This window comes from Coffea arabica, chromosome 8e (genome assembly GCF_036785885.1).
Source record: "Coffea arabica cultivar ET-39 chromosome 8e, Coffea Arabica ET-39 HiFi, whole genome shotgun sequence".
Classification (NCBI taxonomy): domain Eukaryota; kingdom Viridiplantae; phylum Streptophyta; class Magnoliopsida; order Gentianales; family Rubiaceae; genus Coffea; species Coffea arabica.
This window is the reverse complement of record NC_092324.1, coordinates 513,370-532,963: the sequence shown is the minus strand read 5'-3', so window position 1 is coordinate 532,963 and position 19,594 is coordinate 513,370. Positions and strand designations below refer to the sequence as shown.

Below are 19,594 nucleotides of genomic sequence, written 5' to 3'. Positions count from 1 at the left end.
TGGTGCCATTTATCCCATTGCAGACAGCAGACAAGCATATATTTTGTTTAGTCATCCTTGTTTGGACAGCAATTTTTCAAGAAAAAATTGTTTGTTACGTTTTTCGCGAATATATTTTTTAATCACTTTTTTATTTTATATATATTAAATTATTATAGTAATTTTTTTTAATAAAAAATTCAAAAAAATATAGTCCAAACAAAGATTAATATTTCGGTGATAGGGGAGGAAACAATAAATTAGGCCATTTTTTCTTCCACAAATTGGTTTAATGAATTCATTGGGGAAATCATTTCGTATAACAATAATTCATAATTTGTTCCATAATGTATCATTTCGCCTCTTCGATTGTGATTTGTATGTTATAATTTCAATTTGTGATTCTTAAAATTTCATTCTTTTCAGATTTTGTGTTTGATTTGAAAATGAATTTCAAATTAGAGAAACTTATTGAACTCCATTTGAATTAATAAAAGCAAAACCAATGCCTCCCTCGGCTGAAAATTTTCTTGAAATAAATTTGACAATCCGATTTTCTCATCACCACGAAAATGGCCCAAAAAAAAAAAGGAATGTATTGGTCAAAGGCCAAAAGTCTAGACAAACTGGTGAAACGCGCCGTGAGTGGGCGCGTGGTGGATACAGTGAAATGCCCTCCCCATTCCCCAACCAAAATAACCGCCAAAGTCTCCCTCCCTCTCTCAGCCTCCGTCCCTCTCCATCCAAAACCCCGCAAACCCACGCCAGAAAAAGGCGAGAAAGGGAGAGAACAAAGCAAAATTTGGGTTCCTTTTCTCTCTCTCTTGCTGAGATGCTAAATCCCCCATCCAAAGCCATTCATATCCTAAACCTAAATTTTCATCAAAGAATCTCAAACGGAAAAGAAAAAGGGATGCAAATCTTTGGAAGGCATTTTTATGGTATAAAATGAAATGAACGGTGGTGGCGATCCGAAACCCATTTTCCTTTTGCATTTCTTATCAGGACGTCGAAGGAAATAGGGTGATCGCAAACCATTGTTGCTTTCCATTTTCTGTTGGAGCATATGCCGATGTTTGAGCAGCCGGAGGAGGGAAATTATAGCCCTATAATTTCATTCCAGAGGAGTGGGTCGTTATCATGCCCGATTCCCTACTTGATCACTGATTCCCGTTCTCGCAAAAGCTTTTCTTACAGTAAGATTCCCCAGAAGCCCCTCAAACTAACTGTCATCAAATTGGATGGCTCCTCATTTGGTACGATTTCCGTTTACCCTTTTTGCTCCTCTCATAATCTGTAGGTGTTGTGCGTGTTTCTCTGTGTTTTTCATTTTGCAATTTTCGTGGGTTTTTGGTTAAATTTGGGTTTGGATTGTGTAGATATTGAAGTGGCGAAAACGGCGACAGTGGCGCAGCTTAAACAGGCGGTGGAGTCGGTATTTAGTCATTTGCCGAATAGGGGGCCAAAGAAGATCTCATGGTACTATGCACATTCTATTTCTAGTGTTTTTGATGGTTTGGTTTCAGGACGCCTTTTGGTATTCTGCATTTCTAGCTTTTTGAAACTATTTAGTTGTACAATATATATAACTAGGACGAATATCTCTAAAACACTTGCTGTTCGTCATGGGAAATGGGAATTAATCTTCCTCTGCTGCACCTTCTGTAGGGGTGTAGTTGATGTAGATACACCATTATGAAGATCTGGGCTGTTGAATGCTTTGCAGTTAATGAGATTCTAAAACTGATTCCTTTTTTTTTTTGGTTGGTGGGGATGCTAAAGTGGCAATTTCGTTGAAAACTTTGGCATATCTAGCTAGTTAGTAGTACATGTTTTGCTGCAATGCCACAGGCACCAGCTAATTTTTGGAATTGTTAGCCATTGGAATTTTTTATGATCTGGCTCCTATTTGGTAGTCCCCTGGAATTCCTTCTTGTTATATGAACTGTAGAGGGAAAATTCTATCTTCAGGAGAAGTTCCATCTCCATTAACATGCGTTTCCTGATTCATTCTGTGATTTTTTTTTTTAATCTCAATCAACTTTGGAGTGCTTGTTTTGTTGATTAATGTCAAATAACTTGGTTGGAGCTTGCCTGTGTTGAGCTTTCTGATGCTTTTGACTTGTGTTTCTTGGAGCTTAGTTTGCAGTTCTATTTTTTCGTGGGGTAGTTAATTGACTTGTCCAATAAATTCTTGTGGCTAACTGTACTGTTCTAATATGATTTTCAGGCCTTTTGTATGGGGACATTTTTGCTTGACCTATGATGGCCAGAAACTACTTACTGATACTGATGATATTGGGATTTACGGAATCAAGGATGGTGACAAGGTTTTCCTCTCTCTCTCTCTCTCACTCTCTGTCCCTCTCTCTCGCACGGAAATTGATCAATCCCCCCTCGCTTCTGAAGATGTATTTTGAGTTTTGACAGGGATGCATATATGTATTCCAAGATAGACTGTAGCCAGATTATGGAATTAGTGTGCATGTTTGTCCGTTTGAGTGTAGTGCTTTAGGGAGGATCACAGGTGAAAGGTTGATCTAATATGCCTATAATAAGGGACACTGAAAGTCAAGAAGCATTGAAAGCTTCCAGCCCCATTTCAGTCTCTGTCGCATGCTCTTTTTCTTTTCATTTGGAACCTTAAGTGGATATTAGAGGCTTGGAAGGAGATCATATCTGGCAGGATATGCTGGAAAAGTTTTTGACAGTGGGGAATGATAACAAAGGCTTCAAACCTGAGATCTCAGCCTAATATATTTAATTGGTTTAAGTAAAGCAAGACTTTAACCTAATATATTTATTTGTAAAGCCTGCTCATACTTTTTATCAAAGGGTTCATGCAAGTGCCTAGAAGTTTTTCAACCCATCGAATGTTGCCTTTTGTATCTAAAACAAAATGCTCTCAATATGTTGACAAATGTATAGAATCCTTTTTGGCATTTAACCATTGGATGAATTTTATCTGCTGCACCATAGAGACAAATCAGAGCATACTCCTTATGACTATGAAATAAAATGAAAATTTTCTTTTTTTTCTGCATGAAGTGAGAAATTTAATTTTCGAGCAACAACTTTTTGTGAAAAAACTATTACCTTCTAGTGGTTTGTTTGGACCTAAACACAGCAATTTGTGCAGAGTGTTCACCTTTGTTTTGTCTACTCCAAAGTGTATTTATATCTTCTCCTGACTTTAGGCATATGCTGTATTTCTGTTTTGACTGGAAAGATGCTTTAGTTAATGACTAGTTTACACATATCTTATGATGAATTAAATGCACAATTTGTAACTGCAGCTTCAGTTTGTCCGGCATCTCTCAATTAGCTACAATATGGTGAAGGAAAGATCAAAAAAGGAGGATCCTGATTTGGATGAACCCAGTGTGTAAGTATTTATATGGGCTTCTATTTTTTTCAACAGCATGGATGCAGTTGAGCATATATATATATATATATATATATATATATATATATTACCTTCTTTCCCAATTGGGGGTGCCTACAAGTACATCTAGGCGCTGATCCATTTTTCAATTTCATGTTTTTGTCTATAAGCATTCATACATGAGAGCATCCGTTCTCATCCTTGAAAATGTTGTTTAACTCAAATTAGTCTATTTTCTTGTAAAAATAAAATTTACAACCTGGCAGTGATTATTGGTAGTAAACTTGTAGTAATTCATAGGAGAGGAAATCTTGATGCTTCCTTTGTTCAATTGTACTTTGTGAAATTCTGGAGTGAATCTCAGGTGCAATTTTCAGCCTGCTGACCAGCAGTGTAAACTGTTCATATCTGGATACTGTCATTGGGACAACCTAAACCTTTTCTAGATGATGTGTTTAGCCTCTAGTGTGTATACAACATCATTGTTGTTTACCCTTCCAGATCCATGTAATTGTGGAATTCAATTAAATCTTCACCTTTGAAATGACAGAAAACGTTCATATCAAACCGACCTCAGAGGAACCTTTTGTTCTTTTTTCCTTTTTCCCATCATCAGGTTGGGAGCATCCAGAGCAAATGGTACACTAGTTTCTTATTATGATTTTGAGTGTGGTGTGTGTGTGTTTTTTTAAAGTATTCCAGCATTTGATAAATTTTCTATTTAAACCATTATGGTTACAAGCTGGATTGATTTTTCTGGTGCAACGTGCGTCATGCAGATCAGAAGACTTCAAAGACAGACAATTGTATAGTGAACAGGACATCAGTTGTAATGAAAGGGATCTCGAGGACCAAGAAGGTGTTTATGGTGATGATGACAAGGATAGTGGACTTTTCACGAATTGCCGATACAAGTTGCTCCATTTGTTTAAAGGGTGGTTCTCATACCGTAAGCTTCCAAGTTCATATGTGAGAGTGGAAGAGAACAGTGTTGTATCAAGATTGTCGTTCAGTTCTTTAGGAAGTTTGGGAGATTCAGGGGCTTACATTGATGAGTATGATTCTGAACATGAGACTCAGAAGGCACAGTAACAGATGTCTATGTGTCTCTGGAATCTTCAACATCAGGAGCAACACATTCATATCAAACTGGTGGAGCTCCAGTAAATAAAAGTCCTATCATCTCACCTTATAAAGAACATGTCTTGACTCACATGTCTGAGAAGGTGATAGAATTTAATTATCATGGAGGCTGGGTCAACATCGTCCAAGATGTTATAAGTGATGTCAACGACGCAAAGCGAATATCATGATTCAAGTTTGGCATCTCTTTGTATCACAGCTTCTTCCTCTGAAGTGATTGCTGAATTGAATATTGGGCTTGATAACTGTAGGGTTCTCTTCATTCCGGTGCCGTTCTTCTGTTGATGGTCCATTTTCTCTCAGCCTGCGGCAAGTCGAAGAAGCTAATCTGAGTTAGGACACAGAGCAATGAATTAGGAATTGCATTTTGGCCATGTTGTTGTAGTGCAACTGAAGCAATCCTTTTCTTTCTTTTTTCTTTGTTTTTTGCGCAACAGAGCTGCACGACTATAATTTGATCGGCTACCTCAAGGGGCGTGGACTAAATTAGGAATAGTCCAACGTACTCTCTGGCAAGTAAGCCGAGTCATGCAATCAAGTGTTGGGGGAAGTGCAGAAGCACCAAGGATTAACCTGACTTGGTTTCCAGTAATCTTTGTTTTCACTTCACAATCATATTGTAGACATTTGGTTCTGCTTTTGATTTTATTACACCATTTCAGGAGACTTTCTGGCTGCTCTAAATTGGAGAAATGGAAATGGTTGCAGATATTAGAACTGAAAATGCTTTTTAAGTCGACCTTAATTTGATTTGCCTGCTTGTACATATTTTGTTCCATCCATCTGTTCGAAGCACCTGCTGGAAAACAGGCAAGAAGCCGAGAGAGAGTGCTATTTTGTTCCATCCATCTGTTCGAAGCACCTGCTGGAAAACAGGCAAGAAGCCGAGAGAGAGTGCGCTGCATTTTGCAATTGATCCCTAAAACCGTTCTTGAGTTGAATTGAGGGGTGGAGAATGTGAAGACCATTTCCTACTCTTTTTTTTTTGAGCTTGTTCTTTCTGGCTAGAACAGTAATGAGGATGCCAACCAATTTGCCTTAACAGGGGAGAGCGCGTGAGAGCACGTCTCCTTTTGATTTTCCATGAGAGTCTCATCAAATTGTGTGGCATAGAATGAGATAGCCTTTTTGAGATCTCCCTCTTCCCCTTCTCAATGCCCACCAAGAAAAATTACTGAAAAATAAGGGGAAAAAAAAAAATCCAAATAGCCCAACCCACCACCATAGCAGAGACCGAGAACCAGCACGCAACACAAAATACTGCAACTAACAGAAGAGGAAGAAGGCGAAGCAGAGCTGCCATGGCCAACATGCTCATGGCCTCCTCCAAAGCCCTAATCACTTGCTCTTCAACCATTCCCCCCACCCCTAAACTCAAGCTCTCCCCAGTTCAACTATCTTTCCCTAAACTACCCCTCTCCAATGTCCCCAAGCCTCACCAACTCCTGTCCCTTCCGAACTCCATTTCTGTAATTCTTGCAGCCTCCCTGGCCGTGGCACCCCCTTCCCTAGCTGCGGAAATCGAAAAGGCCGCGCTTTTCGACTTCAACTTAACGCTCCCCATCATAGCAGCGGAGTTCTTGCTCCTCATGGTCGCCCTTGACAAGATTTACTTCACCCCATTAGGCAAATTCATGGACGAAAGGGATGCAGCCATCAGGGAGAAGCTGAGCAGTGTCAAGGACACTTCTGAGGAGGTGAAACAGCTTGAAGCCCAAGCCGCCGCCATCATGCGAGCTGCCAGGGCTGAGATATCGGCTACCCTGAACAAGATGAAGAAGGAGACTCAGCTGGAAGTGGAGCAGAAGTTGGCTGAGGGGAGAAAGAAAGTGGAAGCTGAGTTGCAAGAAGCCTTGGCTAGTTTGGAAAAGCAAAAAGAAGACACCATTAAGGCTCTTGATTCTCAGATTGCTGCTCTTAGTGATGAGATTGTCAAGAAGGTCCTCCCTGCACGTTGAGATGGATTTTAGGCTCACTGGGTTTTGATTTGATCTTATAATCTGTACTTATAATCCACGATGATGAGGTTAACATGGATTCTAGTGTGAAAATTCATACTTCTTGATTTCGATACAATGGCCTTTCGTACTTTCGAGTTTTTGGCCTTTTAGCAGTTTTAACTCGCACACTTCTGCTTACTTTTCTGCTTTTATTTTGAAGATTTTTAAGCTAACGGTGAATCATGAACCCTCTCTTCCTTTCCCTCCTATTTCAATCATCCCATATTCCCATGCTGTACGCTCAGTGATGAATAAGCTTTGATACGTTTGCCACCTATGGCAATGGCTAATAGAAAGTAGCAATACAAGACCAGTAAAAAGCTCTGCTATCAGTTTTATGTTGGTGCTGCATGAGCCCATGTACTGTATGCTGGAAATTTCAGAAACAATGGACAAAATGGTCGCTGCAATGGTGGAAATAGTGTAAAGTTCTCGGACCTTGTTGGAATAACCCTTTTTTTTTTTCGAAATAGTATCCTCTCTTTTCCTTTTCTTTTTACCCATCATCCCTCTCTACATCCTTGAAATAAAACTTTGGAACTTAGAAAAACTGAATGAAACTTTCCACTACATTTTCGCAGCGTATCGTTAAGCTTCCACCACTTCTGCTTGCGTATCATTCGAACTCCGGATGATCATTCTCAATTTATGCTTTGTGCTTTTTGGTGTTCAACTTTTCTGGGAATCATCTGAATTGTGGATGACCTTTAATTGTTGATTCAACTAATGCGCATTCTTCCTTGAATTTCCTAAATAGCGGAATCAATCTCATTTCTTTTCAATGTAAATGGGCAAGGTTCCATTTACTAACAATATAATGGCTCAAAGCAGGTCCTAGTAGAACCAGTTCTGATTATCAAGAGTTTTGAGAATTTTACATTAAAAAACTCTTGCTGTGCCGTCGAGTTCCTCTATAAGTTTGGATGAGCCTCTGTGGAATTATATACTGCCGTATGCTTTCTGAAAAATATGAGAAACTATGGCAGAAGAAACAGTTGCTTCCATGGACTAGAGGCTGGTTTTTGCTGCTGTGCGTGTGAGAGTTCTGGACCTTGTGGAAGTACTAGCTGGAAATTGAGGGGCGCTGCTTATTATATTACCCGGATGATTGGGTCAAGCAGCCGAGTGGTAATGTAAAAGGAAATCTCCCACATTAAATATGTATAGTTGTGCTTAGTTACAAAGTCAAATGGTTTGCCAGCCTCGATAATGGACAACCAACTTGGCCTCTTACTTCTTCTACATTTTTTTTTTCCTTTCTTATCATATTTCGGTTTCATCTGCATCATCAACTTCCTTCATCAATTAGCATTCTGGTCAACGAACTAGAAACTGCCTCTAAGCATTCTGTGCGGCAACAAGGGAAGAGGGGATCGAGAATGACAGTGCACATTGTGTCCTTGGTGTTAAATCAGCTCTCAGTTTTGCTCCGAGACGAGGCAAAATTATTGGGCGGGCTTGCACAAGAGATCCAGCTCATCATGGATGAACTGGGGCATATGAAAGCTTTCTTAAAATTTGCAGAAGCTAAAGAACAAGATGATCCAAGACTTGAAGAGTGGGTTATGCAAGTGCAGGACGTTGCTTACGATGTTCAGGACATTGTTGAAGAATTTATGCTCCGGTTTGGTTGCAATCACGGACATGGGTTTCGTGGTCATGCTCGAAAGATAATCACCTCAGTAGGGAACTTGCAAGCTCGCCATAGGATTGCTTTGGAGGTACAAAGCATGAAGTCCCGAATCACGGGTATTTCTGAAGGTCACAAGAGATACCAATCTGAATATGGTACCTATGGCAACGTCTCAGCTTCTGATCCTGGGAACAATTCGTGGCAATGTAATAGAGATGAGGCCCTTCTTGTGGAAGAAGCTAAGTTGGTGGGCATTGACTCCCCCAAGCAGCAACTCATTTGTCAACTCCTTGACGGCTGTTCTCAGCTCAAAGTTGTTTCAGTTTTAGGCATGGGAGGGATTGGAAAAACTACACTGGTGAAAAAGGTCCAAGAAGATGCAAATGTCAAAAGACAGTTCGAGATCCTTGCCTGGGCAACTGTCTCACAAACCTGTTATATGGAGGAGTTTCTCAAAGACTTGATTCAACAATTATACCAAGGAACAGGGAAACCTGTTCCTCAAGAAGCTGCCTCCATGAATAATACGGATAGGCTGAAAGCAATTGTCAAAGATTTCCTCAGAGTAAAGAGGTATCTAATAGTGTTTGATGATGTCTGGGATGTGAGATTCTGGGATGTCATCAAATTTGCATTACCTGAAGGTTGTTGTGGTAGTCGCGTAATGCTCACTACACGAATAGCTGATGTAGCTTATGCCTCTGATGTAGAATTTCATAGCTATGTCCACAGAATGCAGCCCTTGTCATCTGAAGCGTCTTGGAATCTGTTCTGTAAGAAGACATTCAAGAACAGTAGCTGCCCTGACTATCTAAAAGATGTTGCACAACGCATATTGAGAAAATGTGAGGGATTACCACTTGCCATTGTTGCAATTGGCGGAGTTTTGGCTTTGAAGGACAAAAGCAAAGTAGATGAATGGAAGATAGTTGAACGTAGCCTACTGGATTGTAGTGATAAGCTGGATAGAGTTGGAAAAATACTCTCTCTTAGTTATCATGATCTGCCACACCATCTCAGGACCTGTTTTTTGTATGCAAGTATTTTCCCTGAGGATTATCAAATAGAAGAGGCGCGATTAATTCGATTATGGATTGCAGAAGGATTCATACAAGGGAGGACGAGGATGAGTCAATATGAAGTGGCTCGAGCCTGCCTTAGTGAGCTTACCAATAGAAGCTTAATCCAACTGAGAGATGATTCTTATGATAGCAGCACCAGGGCCTATCATATCCATGACCTTTTCCGAGAAATTATTGTCTCCAAGTCAAGCAAACAACATTTTGCAACCACAGCCACGGGAGAACTGACAAGTTGGCCTAAGAAGGTTCGACGCCTAGTGATTCATGATTTCACTGGCCACACACATCGAAGCATTTGTTTAAAGTATCTGCGCTCTTTGGTAACCTTCAAATCATCGGAACCTTCGTCCAAATCCTTGCTGTCCAATCTCTTACGTGGTGGTTGTAGGCTACTGAAGGTATTAGATTTGGAAGGTGCAGAATTGGAGGAAATGCCAGATGAAATCTTCAAGCTGTATCATCTCAAGTTTTTGAGCTTAAAACACACAAGAGTTAAAATCATTCCAAAGTCCATTGGACGTCTCCGGAATCTGGAGTATCTGGATCTATCTTTCACTGCTGTAAGTGAGTTACCTGAGGAGATCCTACATATAAGAGGACTCCTCCATCTCGTGGCATATGCATTTCAACATGTTACGTATGAATACGACATCAACGGCTTTAACGGATTTAAAGCTCCAAACAACATTGGGAGGCTTCTTTCTCTGGAGTGGTTATTTTACATAGAAGCGAATGATGCATCAATGATGAGAGAGATAGGAGAGCTTAAGCAATTGAAGAGGCTGGGCATTACAAGTCTAAGAAGAGAAAATGGAAAGGAGCTCTGCTCCTCTCTTGGGAGGCTCTCCAATCTTGAGCAATTATATGTTCAAGTATCACATAAGGATGAGGTAATTGATCTAAATTACATGAAAAGCTCCTTGAGTTCAAGTCTTGAAAATCTTCAAATGTTATGCTTGAGGGGCCGTTTAGAAAAGGTACCCAAATTTATATGTTCTTTACAAGGCTTGACCTCAATAGAGTTGCTCTGGAGCGAGTTAATTGATGATCCACTTGAATCCCTTCAGCATTTGCCAAATTTGCAAACAATGGATCTGAATCAGGCATACCAAGGAGAGGTTTTGTGTTTCAAGGCTGGAAGCTTTCCGAAGCTTGAGCAGTTAAACATTCTTGCTTTAAGCGGTTTGAGATGGTTGAGTGTGGAGGCAGGTGCCATGCCTAATCTCCTAGAACTAGGAATGGCGAACCTTAAATTCCTGGAGGAGTTCCCTCGGGGGATCCAGCACTTGACCAATCTCCAATCTCTATATCTGTGTCATCCCAATGAAAGATTGGATGCATTTCTGAAGAATCCATTTGAAGATTACCAAAGGATAACTCACATCCCTGAGATATTCATTTGGGATGATGAGGATGGATGGTGTCGACACCCCCAGTTCAGGCAGTAGCATGCAGCTGTATCAGCCACAGCTTGCGTCCTCCACTTACTGTCTCTGTAAGTAATCCTCAAGTCAAGTTGTATGATCTTATACTGCAATTATAATAAACTAGAAACTACTATTGTCCATCTAGTGCAGGTCCAGTTACAATGTCATTTATCCAACACTCAATGGTGTACAAGAAATTGTTCAGTTATCTGCGTCCTAGTTTCCTAGTGATGTTATTTGGGTAGCTATTATTATGTTTGTTAGTTCGAACTCTCAGCTTGTATATTCAATTCAAACCACTTAACAGGATGATCAAGTTTTCCCTGAGTTACCATATTGGTCTTTAACTCTAATGAAGCTACTAACTGAAAATACCAGTTAATACTGCAAAATTTACAAGAAGCACTTTGTACTATTACCTAGGAAAAATCTAAAAGCCCAGAAATCGTCAATTAACTTTTTTTCCTCCTTATCTTGTAGCTTTGTGCTTTTCGTCTGATCTTGTGGGATTGTTTTGAACAATGAAGAGGATCCAATTGTCAATCAGCTGTCGAGAAAATCAGATTTAAGGCCTCAGCAAGGAAGAGATTCAGCTGCGAGTATAGCAAAAGCTGGCTGAGGTAGAAGAAAGTAAAACTAAACTAAGAGTTGAAGAAGGCCTTGGCTAATTTTTCAAGAGCAGAAGGTAGACACCATTGTCAAGGCTCTTGATTCTCAGACTGGTTCTCTCAGTGATGAGATTGTCCACAATTCCTCCCTTTTCATTGATTGCTTATGAATGGATGGACTTTCAACTTTATGAATTTTGGTGTCTCCTGGGGATAATACACACTTCTTCAGCATTTGTTCTGGTGGCTCTCTTCCAGTTTCCTGCCTGCATATCATATTATTAATGCTGTCCCATTTCTTCAGCTTCATTAGCTTTCTGCATTTAGTTTAACTTGGCGTGCGATTGATCTGAATCATCATGAACAACATGAATTTCTTGATTCAGCTGTCTAGATTTTGTCACCACTTAATGCAAATCAATACCATTATCTACTTTTGTCCATTAGTGACTTAGTAGTGTGTACTCTGAAATGCATGTTTGCTCTGTTCCCCTCTACGTAGAAGCAAAACTGGTTTATTCGTTTAGGTATTGAAGATCAGTGGCTGAGAAGGCCTAAATTTATTAGTTATGGTCGAGACCCCAGCTCCTGAATTCAGATTATCATTTCTTCTCCTCGTTTCTTAAATCTCATCCTTCCTCTACTAGGAAAAAAGCAGAAACAAACATTTATTTAAAAAATAAATAAATATGTGGATAGCATCGGTGACTAGAATTTGCTTTTTTTTTTTTATTGAAAGAATTAGCTATTGCAAGAAACACAATGTAATTTACTGTGAAGTTAGAGCTGTTAAACGAATCGAATTGTTCGGTAGCTCGGTTCATTTTGACACGTTCGTGTTCGTAAAAGACTCGTTCGAAACCTTAAACGAATCGAGTACGAACGAATTTTTTTGTTCGATTAATAATCGAGCAAATACGAGCATGTTCGCGAGTTTTATCGAACGTTCGCGAACATGGGCATTATTATCATTTGACAAATTTTAGGGTTAATTTTATGGCTAGACTTTTATATTTGGAGGGTATAATTTGTTATTTTTATGTTAATATTAGTTATATAGTTAATGAATAATAGAATTTAGTCACTTAGTGTTTTAATTATTTTTTAGAATGATTAATGATTTGTATAGTATATTTAAGGCTTAAAATAATTTGGATTCGAACATTTCAAACATGTTCGTGAACGGCTCGTTTAACATAAAACGAACCGAACACGAACTCGATCTCGAACATAAACATTACTTAATGTTCCGAATACAAACACAGGTTTGGAGTTCGAAAATTAACAAACGAACACGAACGTTGTTCAAATCGCTTAACGAACAGAGCTCAGATACTCGGTTCGAGCTCTATGTGCAGTCCTCCACCCAATGCCAGCTTTTAATTTATTTCATTGGCAAAATCTAGCCAGCAGAACGGTAAAAACTAACTGGGCCAGTTGGTCTGAACTTTCAGTTTCTATTTACTTTTACGCCCTTCAAATCTTATCATGTTTCTTTAACTTCACCACTAGTTTAGCTCACTCTCTTAATATTTTCTTGTCACATTTTTTGTTTAAGACTTTGATGCAATTTATGTTGTTCCATTTATGCATGCACGTACAAAAAATTCAGACGCCCTTTTTTTTGTTATATGTCAAGGAATTAATTATTATTCAGTTACGGCAAATTATTTTTACCGACAAAGAAGGAAATCATATGAATTGCCAAAATACCCAATTCAATTTGCAACCATTCACTATTTCAAGGTCAAAGACATATAGTACCATTTTTTTTTTTGGTACTACTTTGCTTATCTTATCAATAATATCGCTAACCTCGTTGTTTTTTTTTTTTGTCACACTTCGCAGCTAATAATTCACTTTGGTTTATTTAATTTTTATGCAGTATAATTTGTACAATATTAAGTTATAATATCTCGAAATTCAAAGAATTAGAGGTTTTGAATTTAAATTTTCTTTTTACTTCTTCGCTTCTTAAAATACAAAGAATTCAGAACAAATATAAAAGATTTGAATATTCGAAGGAATACTCAAAATTTGTCAAGTTCGACAAGGACCTAGCATGTGAGACAAATGTTAAGGGGACCAAAGAAAACTACTTAGTTTTTTATTTTTCTTGACAATAAACTATCTAGTTGGATGTTTTCTCTGCAAAGAAAATTTGTTGGGAGTGAAAAAGAAAAATAGCATAAGTATAAATACAAGAAAGTAATGTAGTTCTAAGAGTATAAACGACGTATACGGTCCGAAACAGCATAACTCTGGTGGTGACACCAATACACTCCCCTTCCCAAAGGTGACGCCTTCACACGTTTCCTAATTTTTCTTGTTCTTCTTCTTCTTCCTCTTCTTCTTCTAAATTGTAGTCCTACTAATGAGGACTTAACTAATTTCTTTAACAAATTCTACTCATTTTAAAAATATACTGATGGTGATATTTATACTCTCTAACTTGGGCACTCAAACAATAGGTCTCTTTATTTCTCGTTTCTCCTCTCTCTCTTTAGTCAGAATAATTTTTTTTTTCTTTAGTAGAATATTTATTAACATTGGGGACCTTTTTTTCTTTTTGGGTTTTGTTCTTTTCACAGCCCCAGATGATGCTGTGATCATTCTTGGCTGATGCTTTCTCAACCCTTCACTTAATTCGTCGAAATTTCACCTTTCGCCCCTTCATTTTCAGTTGCAAATTCTACTACTTCACTGTACAAGTAAGCCTTGTATGTGTTTTTTTTTTTTGGCTAATTTGTGACTTGATGTACGTTGCTGAGGATGATTGTGAAAAGGAACGAACTTTAATCACAGGCTTTTGGTAAACAGTATAAAGTTGTTAGTTTGTTATGGTTTCTGGGGAGTTTTTTTCCTTCTTGTTTTTAACTTGATGAGAAGTTGATATTTTTAGTCTTGATATTTATTTTCGTTGTAGGGTTAAAATTATGAGGTGTGAACCATCTGTTTGATTTTTTTTAAAGGCGTAAACAAAGAGGATTTTGTGATCGTGATTTGTTGCCTCCATTAGCAGTCAAGTTGTGGCTTGGATTTAGAACTTTGAGCTTGATAGCTGAAACAAATCATTGCAATAGATGAGCTATGCTACCCACTGCTAAAGAAAATCAAAACAATCGAAATTTCAGCATCTGTTAACTTTTACTAGTAAAAATGTCAGTTTGACGGTACCCATGTCATGAACTGGTATGAAGCCTTACCTGCATTTAGAATGAATGAAACAAACCCCTGTTAGTGGGTCTGTCACTCTGTCTGAATAGTGAATACAGTTAAGGAGTTTTTGGATATTTTTGCTTTTCTTTTATCTCATTTTTACTCGTTTCTCTTACCTCATATGGATCTTACTTTTGTTTTGTACATGAGGAGGAAAAGAACCAGAATTTTGGGTTCAATATCAGCTGAAAGAGATATATATATATATATTTGTTGGTTATAGGGGATGGCTGGAAAGATTGCTGCTAGTCAAGTGACATCATCCTTTGACTTTGAGCTTGTTGGAGATGATTCTGATCAACTCACAACTGTCGTTGCATCATCCAATCAGATTAGCCCATGGATTGATCCTTCAAAGATTAAGCTTCGACATAGAATTGGAAGGGGTCCCTTTGGTGACGTTTGGTTAGCAACTCGACATCAAGCAACTGAAGAATATGAAGAGTATCATGAGGTTGCTGTTAAGATGCTGCATCCTATAAAAGAAGATGCCATTAATGTTGTATTGCGTAGGTTGGATGATTTGTTCTCCAAGTGTCAAGAATTAGAATCTGTTTGTAGGATGCAAGGTCTCTCCATGATAAGTGGAAAGGTAATATTGATGTTCCAGTTTAGAGTTAGTGGCCAGAAGTTTTTCTGAATTTACTGATAATCTACACGTGTTCTTCCAGTTATGCATTGTTATGAAGTTCTATGAAGGCTCGATTGGTGATAAGATGTCCCGCCGTAAGGGTGGAAAGCTCTCACTGCATGATGTTTTAAGGTGACATATACTTGGTATTATGTGCAAAAGTCAGCTGTTATGGGCTTCTTTCCCTTTGATAACTGATAACCTGTCAAATAGAAATTGTCATGTGTTTTTGTTGTTATTGCACAGGTATGGAACTGATCTGGCACATGGATTAATGGAGCTGCATTCAAAAGAGATCCTAATTCTCAACCTTAAACCTTTCAATTTTCTACTGAACGAAAATAACCATGCTATACTAGGCGATGTTGGAATTCCTTATGTACTGCTTGGAATTCCATTGCTGAGTTTGGAGATGACTCGAAGACTTGGTACTCCAAACTACATGGCACCTGAGCAGTGGCAGCCAGAAGTTAGAGGTCCAATATCATTTGAGACTGACTCATGGGGATTTGCATGCAGCATCGTGGAGATGTTGACTGGTGTGCAACCTTGGAGTGGTAAATCAGTTGATGAAATTTACAGGTCTGTTGTGAGAAGGCAAGAAAAACCACATATTCCTGCTGGTCTTCCTCCTGCTGTTCAGAATATCATTAGTGGTTGTTTTGAGTATGATTTGAGGAGTCGTCCTCTAATGGAAGACATACTGAATGCATTGAAAAGGTATTTCTCCTATTTATTTTTATGGGAAGCAATCTCTCATGTGTTCAAAATGTAGCACAAGAATCTGTTTCTCGAGGCATGTTTAATTGTAATGCATTTGAAGACTGCCAAAACCAAGTGATCAGCAGAAATTGCATGGGCTACATATAGGCAGATTGGGAGTGATGTTTAATTGATTAACTATGTAAATGAGGAGCAGACATCATCTGAAAGCTGTAATATTATCAGAGAAAGTGTGAAACTTAGGTGGCCTGATCTGTACTTTTATACATGGTGGTAAGGCTTGCTTATGTTCTATCTCAGACAAAAAAAGGATAATACCAAAAGATATTGGTCCTTGCAAACCAACTTTCGGATGGATCTGACCAAATGTTTTACCTCAAACAAACTTCTTCTGATGCAACATTTTCTGAGTAAATTTTAGCATAATGGTACAAGGTACATAAAGCCACTCCTACAGTCTCGTCTCATTGAAAAATTAGAAACAAAAAACTGGATTCCATATGTTCCCGTGAAAATTATTTCCTGGGGGATTGTTTTATCCTACATATGTGGCATAGAAGCTTTAATTGAGATACTAGGGTTATCACCAAACACAGGATAAGAAGCAATTTCTAAACCAGTCTTGCTTAATCCCCTGAACTATATTAGCCCTACAAGCATTTGGGGCAAAAGAGCAATTTCATGGATGACATGGATTTGTCGATCAAAGGATGTCTTTTTGCAGGGCTTCTGTGGCTGGACAGCTGGTTTAGTTTATACATTAATTTGAAAATGATACTTTTTTTCTCTTCCTTTTTTTCCTTTAAATGCCCTTTGACGGGAGATTCTCTAAGTACTTATATGCAGTTAAGAGTCATATGAAAATTGAAAAGTTCAGGGCTTTTGTCGTATTGCAGGCCTTGGATTTCAGACTTTGTATATTGTCTCTTCTTATTCTGTTGTATCTTTACATTTTTGTTCATATGTCTAAATTTAATTGAAGAAAGTAGAATTCTATAGTAATTGCCAGTCTGATTCACGCATCATAAATGAATGTGAGTTTACGATATCCATAGACTAAACCTGGCCACTGCCACCCCAAGTTTTAGAAAATTAGGTTTTCTCCTAGTTTTCCCAAAATTATCTTTATAATTAAAACTTTTGTACCTTCAAGAATCTTAAAAATATATTATATTACGTACTAATACCCCTCAAATGGCTCTGTCTATGAGGATATTATACTTTTTCAATTGTATTATGATTTAGGTCCACTTTTGTCTTGTCGTGTTCAACTTCTTCTTAAAACAGAGGAATACAAGGTTCAGTGAATAAAAGTGCATCTAATCTTTTTCTCATAATATGCTTTCTGAACTTCAGGAAAAAAAAACAACTCAAGCATTCACCTCCTGGGCTTTGGAATAAATGCTTAAACTAAGGGATTTAACTACCAAAATGAATGCTTAATCCTGGAGGTTCATGTTTTATAAGGCATGCATATGATCCATAGTATAAATTAATCTAGTTTTGGAAGCCGAATACAGAGAATTAAAGAATTATTAAAATTCCTAATATTGGTCATCAGTTTTCCTGGCAATGGAGGACTTGAGTAAACTTTTCATTGATGTATTGGAAGTCATTCTGGACTTGAAAGTGAGACATTCTGAATGCAGGTGCGATTGTCTTCAGGACAACTTTTCAGGTCTTAGTATTTCCTATCAGTAGGTCTGTATTGACTAGATCAGATGCTTTTCCTGGACTTTGTGGCAGATTGACATTGCTCTCAGACTATTATTTGCCATGCATGTTATTGCTGTGAGCGTCACTTTTAATTCTGGTTGAATATCAAGTATTAGACTGCTGATTACTTGCCTTAAAAAATGCATCCTTTTGCTAATTAAAATTTCTCTTTGTTATAGGAGATCATAACTGTTTAATAGTATGACTTCTTGTGTTGATTATGTGCTTATGACTGTTTCCCACAAATATCCTCTGGGTGTACTTCAGAAGAAAATGGTCCTTATATTTGCTTGTTCAATTTTGCTTCCCCATTTACAGCTCACAGAATGCAGTTTTCCAAGATGGAAATTGGATTGATCCTGGGGGTAGAAAGATTACAGAGAAATCAAGTTCTACTGGCTACAGCGAGTGGTTTCTCTCGAAGGATTGCCTGCAAGTGGGTGACATGGTTCGATCAAGAAAACCACCAGACTCATGCAAACCTGAAAATATGGAGGTGCCCGAGGGTACTGTAGTAGGTTTGGACCTCAACAGTGACCAAAATGGATATGTTTTAGTTAGGGTACATGGCATTCATGACCCCTTAAGGGTTAATGGATCTACACTGGAACGTGTAAGTTATGGATTTGCTGCTGGAGATTGGGTGCGATTGAAGGCTGAAGGAAAGAAACATTCGCCAGTAGGTATCCTTCATCTAATCAACCGTGATGGGAGTGTAGCTGCTGGATTTATAGGAATGGAGACACTTTGGAAGGGAAGATATTCAGAGCTCCAGATGGCAGAAGCTTACTGTGTTGGGCAATTTGTTAGGCTGAAGTCTGATACATTTAATCCTCGATTTGAATGGCCCCGAAAAAGAGGTGGTGAGTGGGCAACTGGGAGAATTTGTCAAGTCTTACCAAATGGGTGCCTTGTTGTTAGGTTTCCTGGTAGGTTGACATTTGGTGAAGAAAATAGCAGCTTTTTAGCTGATCCAGCTGAAGTTCAAAGTGTTTCTTTTAGCACTTCTCCTGGAGTGGTGAAAAAGTATCAGCACGTTGAGGATTTTCACTGGGCAGTCCGGCCACTTCTGATTGCTTTGGGTCTATTTACTGCTATGAAGCTGGGCCTTTTTGTTGGCAAAAAGATTAGCAGGTCAAAGATAAGGAAGGGACGGACTAATGTCATACCAGGTGAAGCTCAATCTTTGGAAGGCCACACTGCTGGCAACACGGGCTGGCTTCCACCCCAAGTGGCAAACATCATCTTCAGAGAAGGTGTCAGTGCACCTACATCTTGGTAGTTCTCATGCTTTAGTCAGCTTGCCCAAGCAAGTCTTGCCCTTTCCAGAAAAGGCTCCACAGATTTGTAACCTTTGCTTAGGGAATTCAAAGCACAACCTTGCTTATATTTGCAAAAACAAATCCTGTATACATGATTGTTGTAAATATATGTTTGGTGGTTGGAACTATTGCTGCCTTTTTTTCTTGTTAGTTCTTGTCCATATTAGCTAACGCCTTCTGGTTGTTTATGGTATTTCATTGTGCTTGAAACTGCAGAAATTCACCGAGGTTCCTTTGTAATACACAGCTTTTGGTCCTTTATTCCTTTTATAGCGTCCCAAGTCTCTTTTCCTTGTGAAATCCCGGTTAATTTTGCTACCTCGTAACATAGTGAACAGAACAGAGCTTTTCTACCCATTCTATATCCTTCTTATAGGTCTGCATGTTGTGATCTACATATAAAACTGATTGATACTTGCTGCGGTATTGTATGGTATGATCCTTGCCTTTCTGTGTTGTGAACTCAATACCATAGCATCTGACTGCTAGTATGGTTGCTTGATGCTCAGACGAGTTAAGCAAGTGTCTGCTTATCAGTGTCAATAGCAAGACAGTTTAAACACTGATCGTCAGCCTGGAACACCGATTGTTTCTGGTGTTATCTTTCTCGGATTGCTGCAGATTTAATCTGCCCAGTAACGCCAGAACCAAAGAAATTTTTATTCTCAAATGCGCAAGGGTAATATCAATTTCAAGAGTGCTTATCTGTAACCTGTCAATTGCAAA

At 38.6% G+C, this 19,594-nt stretch overlaps 4 protein-coding genes across 7 annotated transcripts; all 4 read left to right on the top strand.

Moving 5' to 3' along the window:
- The first annotated feature begins 615 nt into the window (after window positions 1-615).
- On the top strand, window positions 616-5,231 carry LOC113703778 (uncharacterized). Of its 2 annotated transcripts, XM_027225255.2 has the most exons (6): window positions 616-1,235; window positions 1,359-1,458; window positions 2,210-2,309; window positions 3,276-3,364; window positions 3,915-4,003; window positions 4,144-5,231. In XM_027225255.2, exons 1-6 carry the CDS (start codon window positions 1,046-1,048, stop codon window positions 4,335-4,337), a joined length of 762 nt encoding a protein of 253 aa, XP_027081056.1. In that variant the 5' UTR covers window positions 616-1,045; the 3' UTR covers window positions 4,338-5,231. The 2 variants fall into 2 exon arrangements, with proteins under 2 accessions (XP_027081056.1, XP_027081055.1); XM_027225254.2 differs by lacking the exon at window positions 3,915-4,003 and having other exon boundaries at window positions 621-1,235.
- Window positions 5,232-5,462: 231 nt separating this feature from the next.
- On the top strand, window positions 5,463-6,620 carry LOC113703779 (ATP synthase subunit b', chloroplastic-like). Its single transcript, XM_027225256.2, has one exon. It carries the CDS (start codon window positions 5,809-5,811, stop codon window positions 6,463-6,465), a length of 657 nt encoding a protein of 218 aa, XP_027081057.1. The 5' UTR covers window positions 5,463-5,808; the 3' UTR covers window positions 6,466-6,620.
- A 136-nt stretch (window positions 6,621-6,756) lies between these two features.
- Window positions 6,757-11,690, top strand: LOC113703748 (disease resistance protein RPM1-like). The gene is made up of 2 exons (XM_072061312.1): window positions 6,757-10,717; window positions 11,130-11,690. The coding sequence occupies exon 1, from the start codon at window positions 7,887-7,889 to the stop codon at window positions 10,668-10,670; it is 2,784 nt and encodes a 927-aa protein (XP_071917413.1). The 5' UTR covers window positions 6,757-7,886; the 3' UTR covers window positions 10,671-10,717; window positions 11,130-11,690.
- Window positions 11,691-13,396: 1,706 nt separating this feature from the next.
- Window positions 13,397-18,996, top strand: LOC113704023 (protein KINASE OF THE OUTER CHLOROPLAST MEMBRANE 1-like). 3 transcript variants are annotated; one of them, XM_027225632.2, is made up of 6 exons: window positions 13,397-13,553; window positions 13,849-13,968; window positions 14,700-15,068; window positions 15,148-15,239; window positions 15,354-15,827; window positions 17,865-18,996. In XM_027225632.2, exons 3-6 carry the CDS (start codon window positions 14,703-14,705, stop codon window positions 18,826-18,828), a joined length of 1,896 nt encoding a protein of 631 aa, XP_027081433.1. In that variant the 5' UTR covers window positions 13,397-13,553; window positions 13,849-13,968; window positions 14,700-14,702; the 3' UTR covers window positions 18,829-18,996. The 3 variants fall into 3 exon arrangements, with proteins under 3 accessions (XP_027081433.1, XP_071917469.1, XP_027081432.1); XM_027225631.2 differs by lacking the exon at window positions 13,397-13,553 and adding an exon at window positions 13,560-13,728; XM_072061368.1 differs by lacking the exon at window positions 13,849-13,968 and having other exon boundaries at window positions 13,415-13,553.
- The last annotated feature ends 598 nt before the right edge of the window (window positions 18,997-19,594 follow it).

What these genes read in the sequence shown, in the direction of transcription:
- LOC113703778 (XM_027225254.2), top strand. Translation starts at nt 1,046, where the DNA reads ATGCCGATGTTTGAGCAGCCGGAGGAGGGAAATTATAGCCCTATAATT. An exon ending in GGGCCAAAGAAGATCTCATG is followed by an intron (nt 1,459 to 2,209) that starts GTACTATGCACA and finishes TATGATTTTCAG; the next exon opens with GCCTTTTGTATGGGGACATT. An exon ending in GAATCAAGGATGGTGACAAG is followed by an intron (nt 2,310 to 3,275) that starts GTTTTCCTCTCT and finishes TTGTAACTGCAG; the next exon opens with CTTCAGTTTGTCCGGCATCT.
- LOC113704023 (XM_027225632.2), top strand. Translation starts at nt 14,703, where the DNA reads ATGGCTGGAAAGATTGCTGCTAGTCAAGTGACATCATCCTTTGACTTT. An exon ending in TCTCCATGATAAGTGGAAAG is followed by an intron (nt 15,069 to 15,147) that starts GTAATATTGATG and finishes GTGTTCTTCCAG; the next exon opens with TTATGCATTGTTATGAAGTT. An exon ending in TCACTGCATGATGTTTTAAG is followed by an intron (nt 15,240 to 15,353) that starts GTGACATATACT and finishes GTTATTGCACAG; the next exon opens with GTATGGAACTGATCTGGCAC.
- LOC113703779 (XM_027225256.2), top strand. Translation starts at nt 5,809, where the DNA reads ATGGCCAACATGCTCATGGCCTCCTCCAAAGCCCTAATCACTTGCTCT.
- LOC113703748 (XM_072061312.1), top strand. Translation starts at nt 7,887, where the DNA reads ATGACAGTGCACATTGTGTCCTTGGTGTTAAATCAGCTCTCAGTTTTG.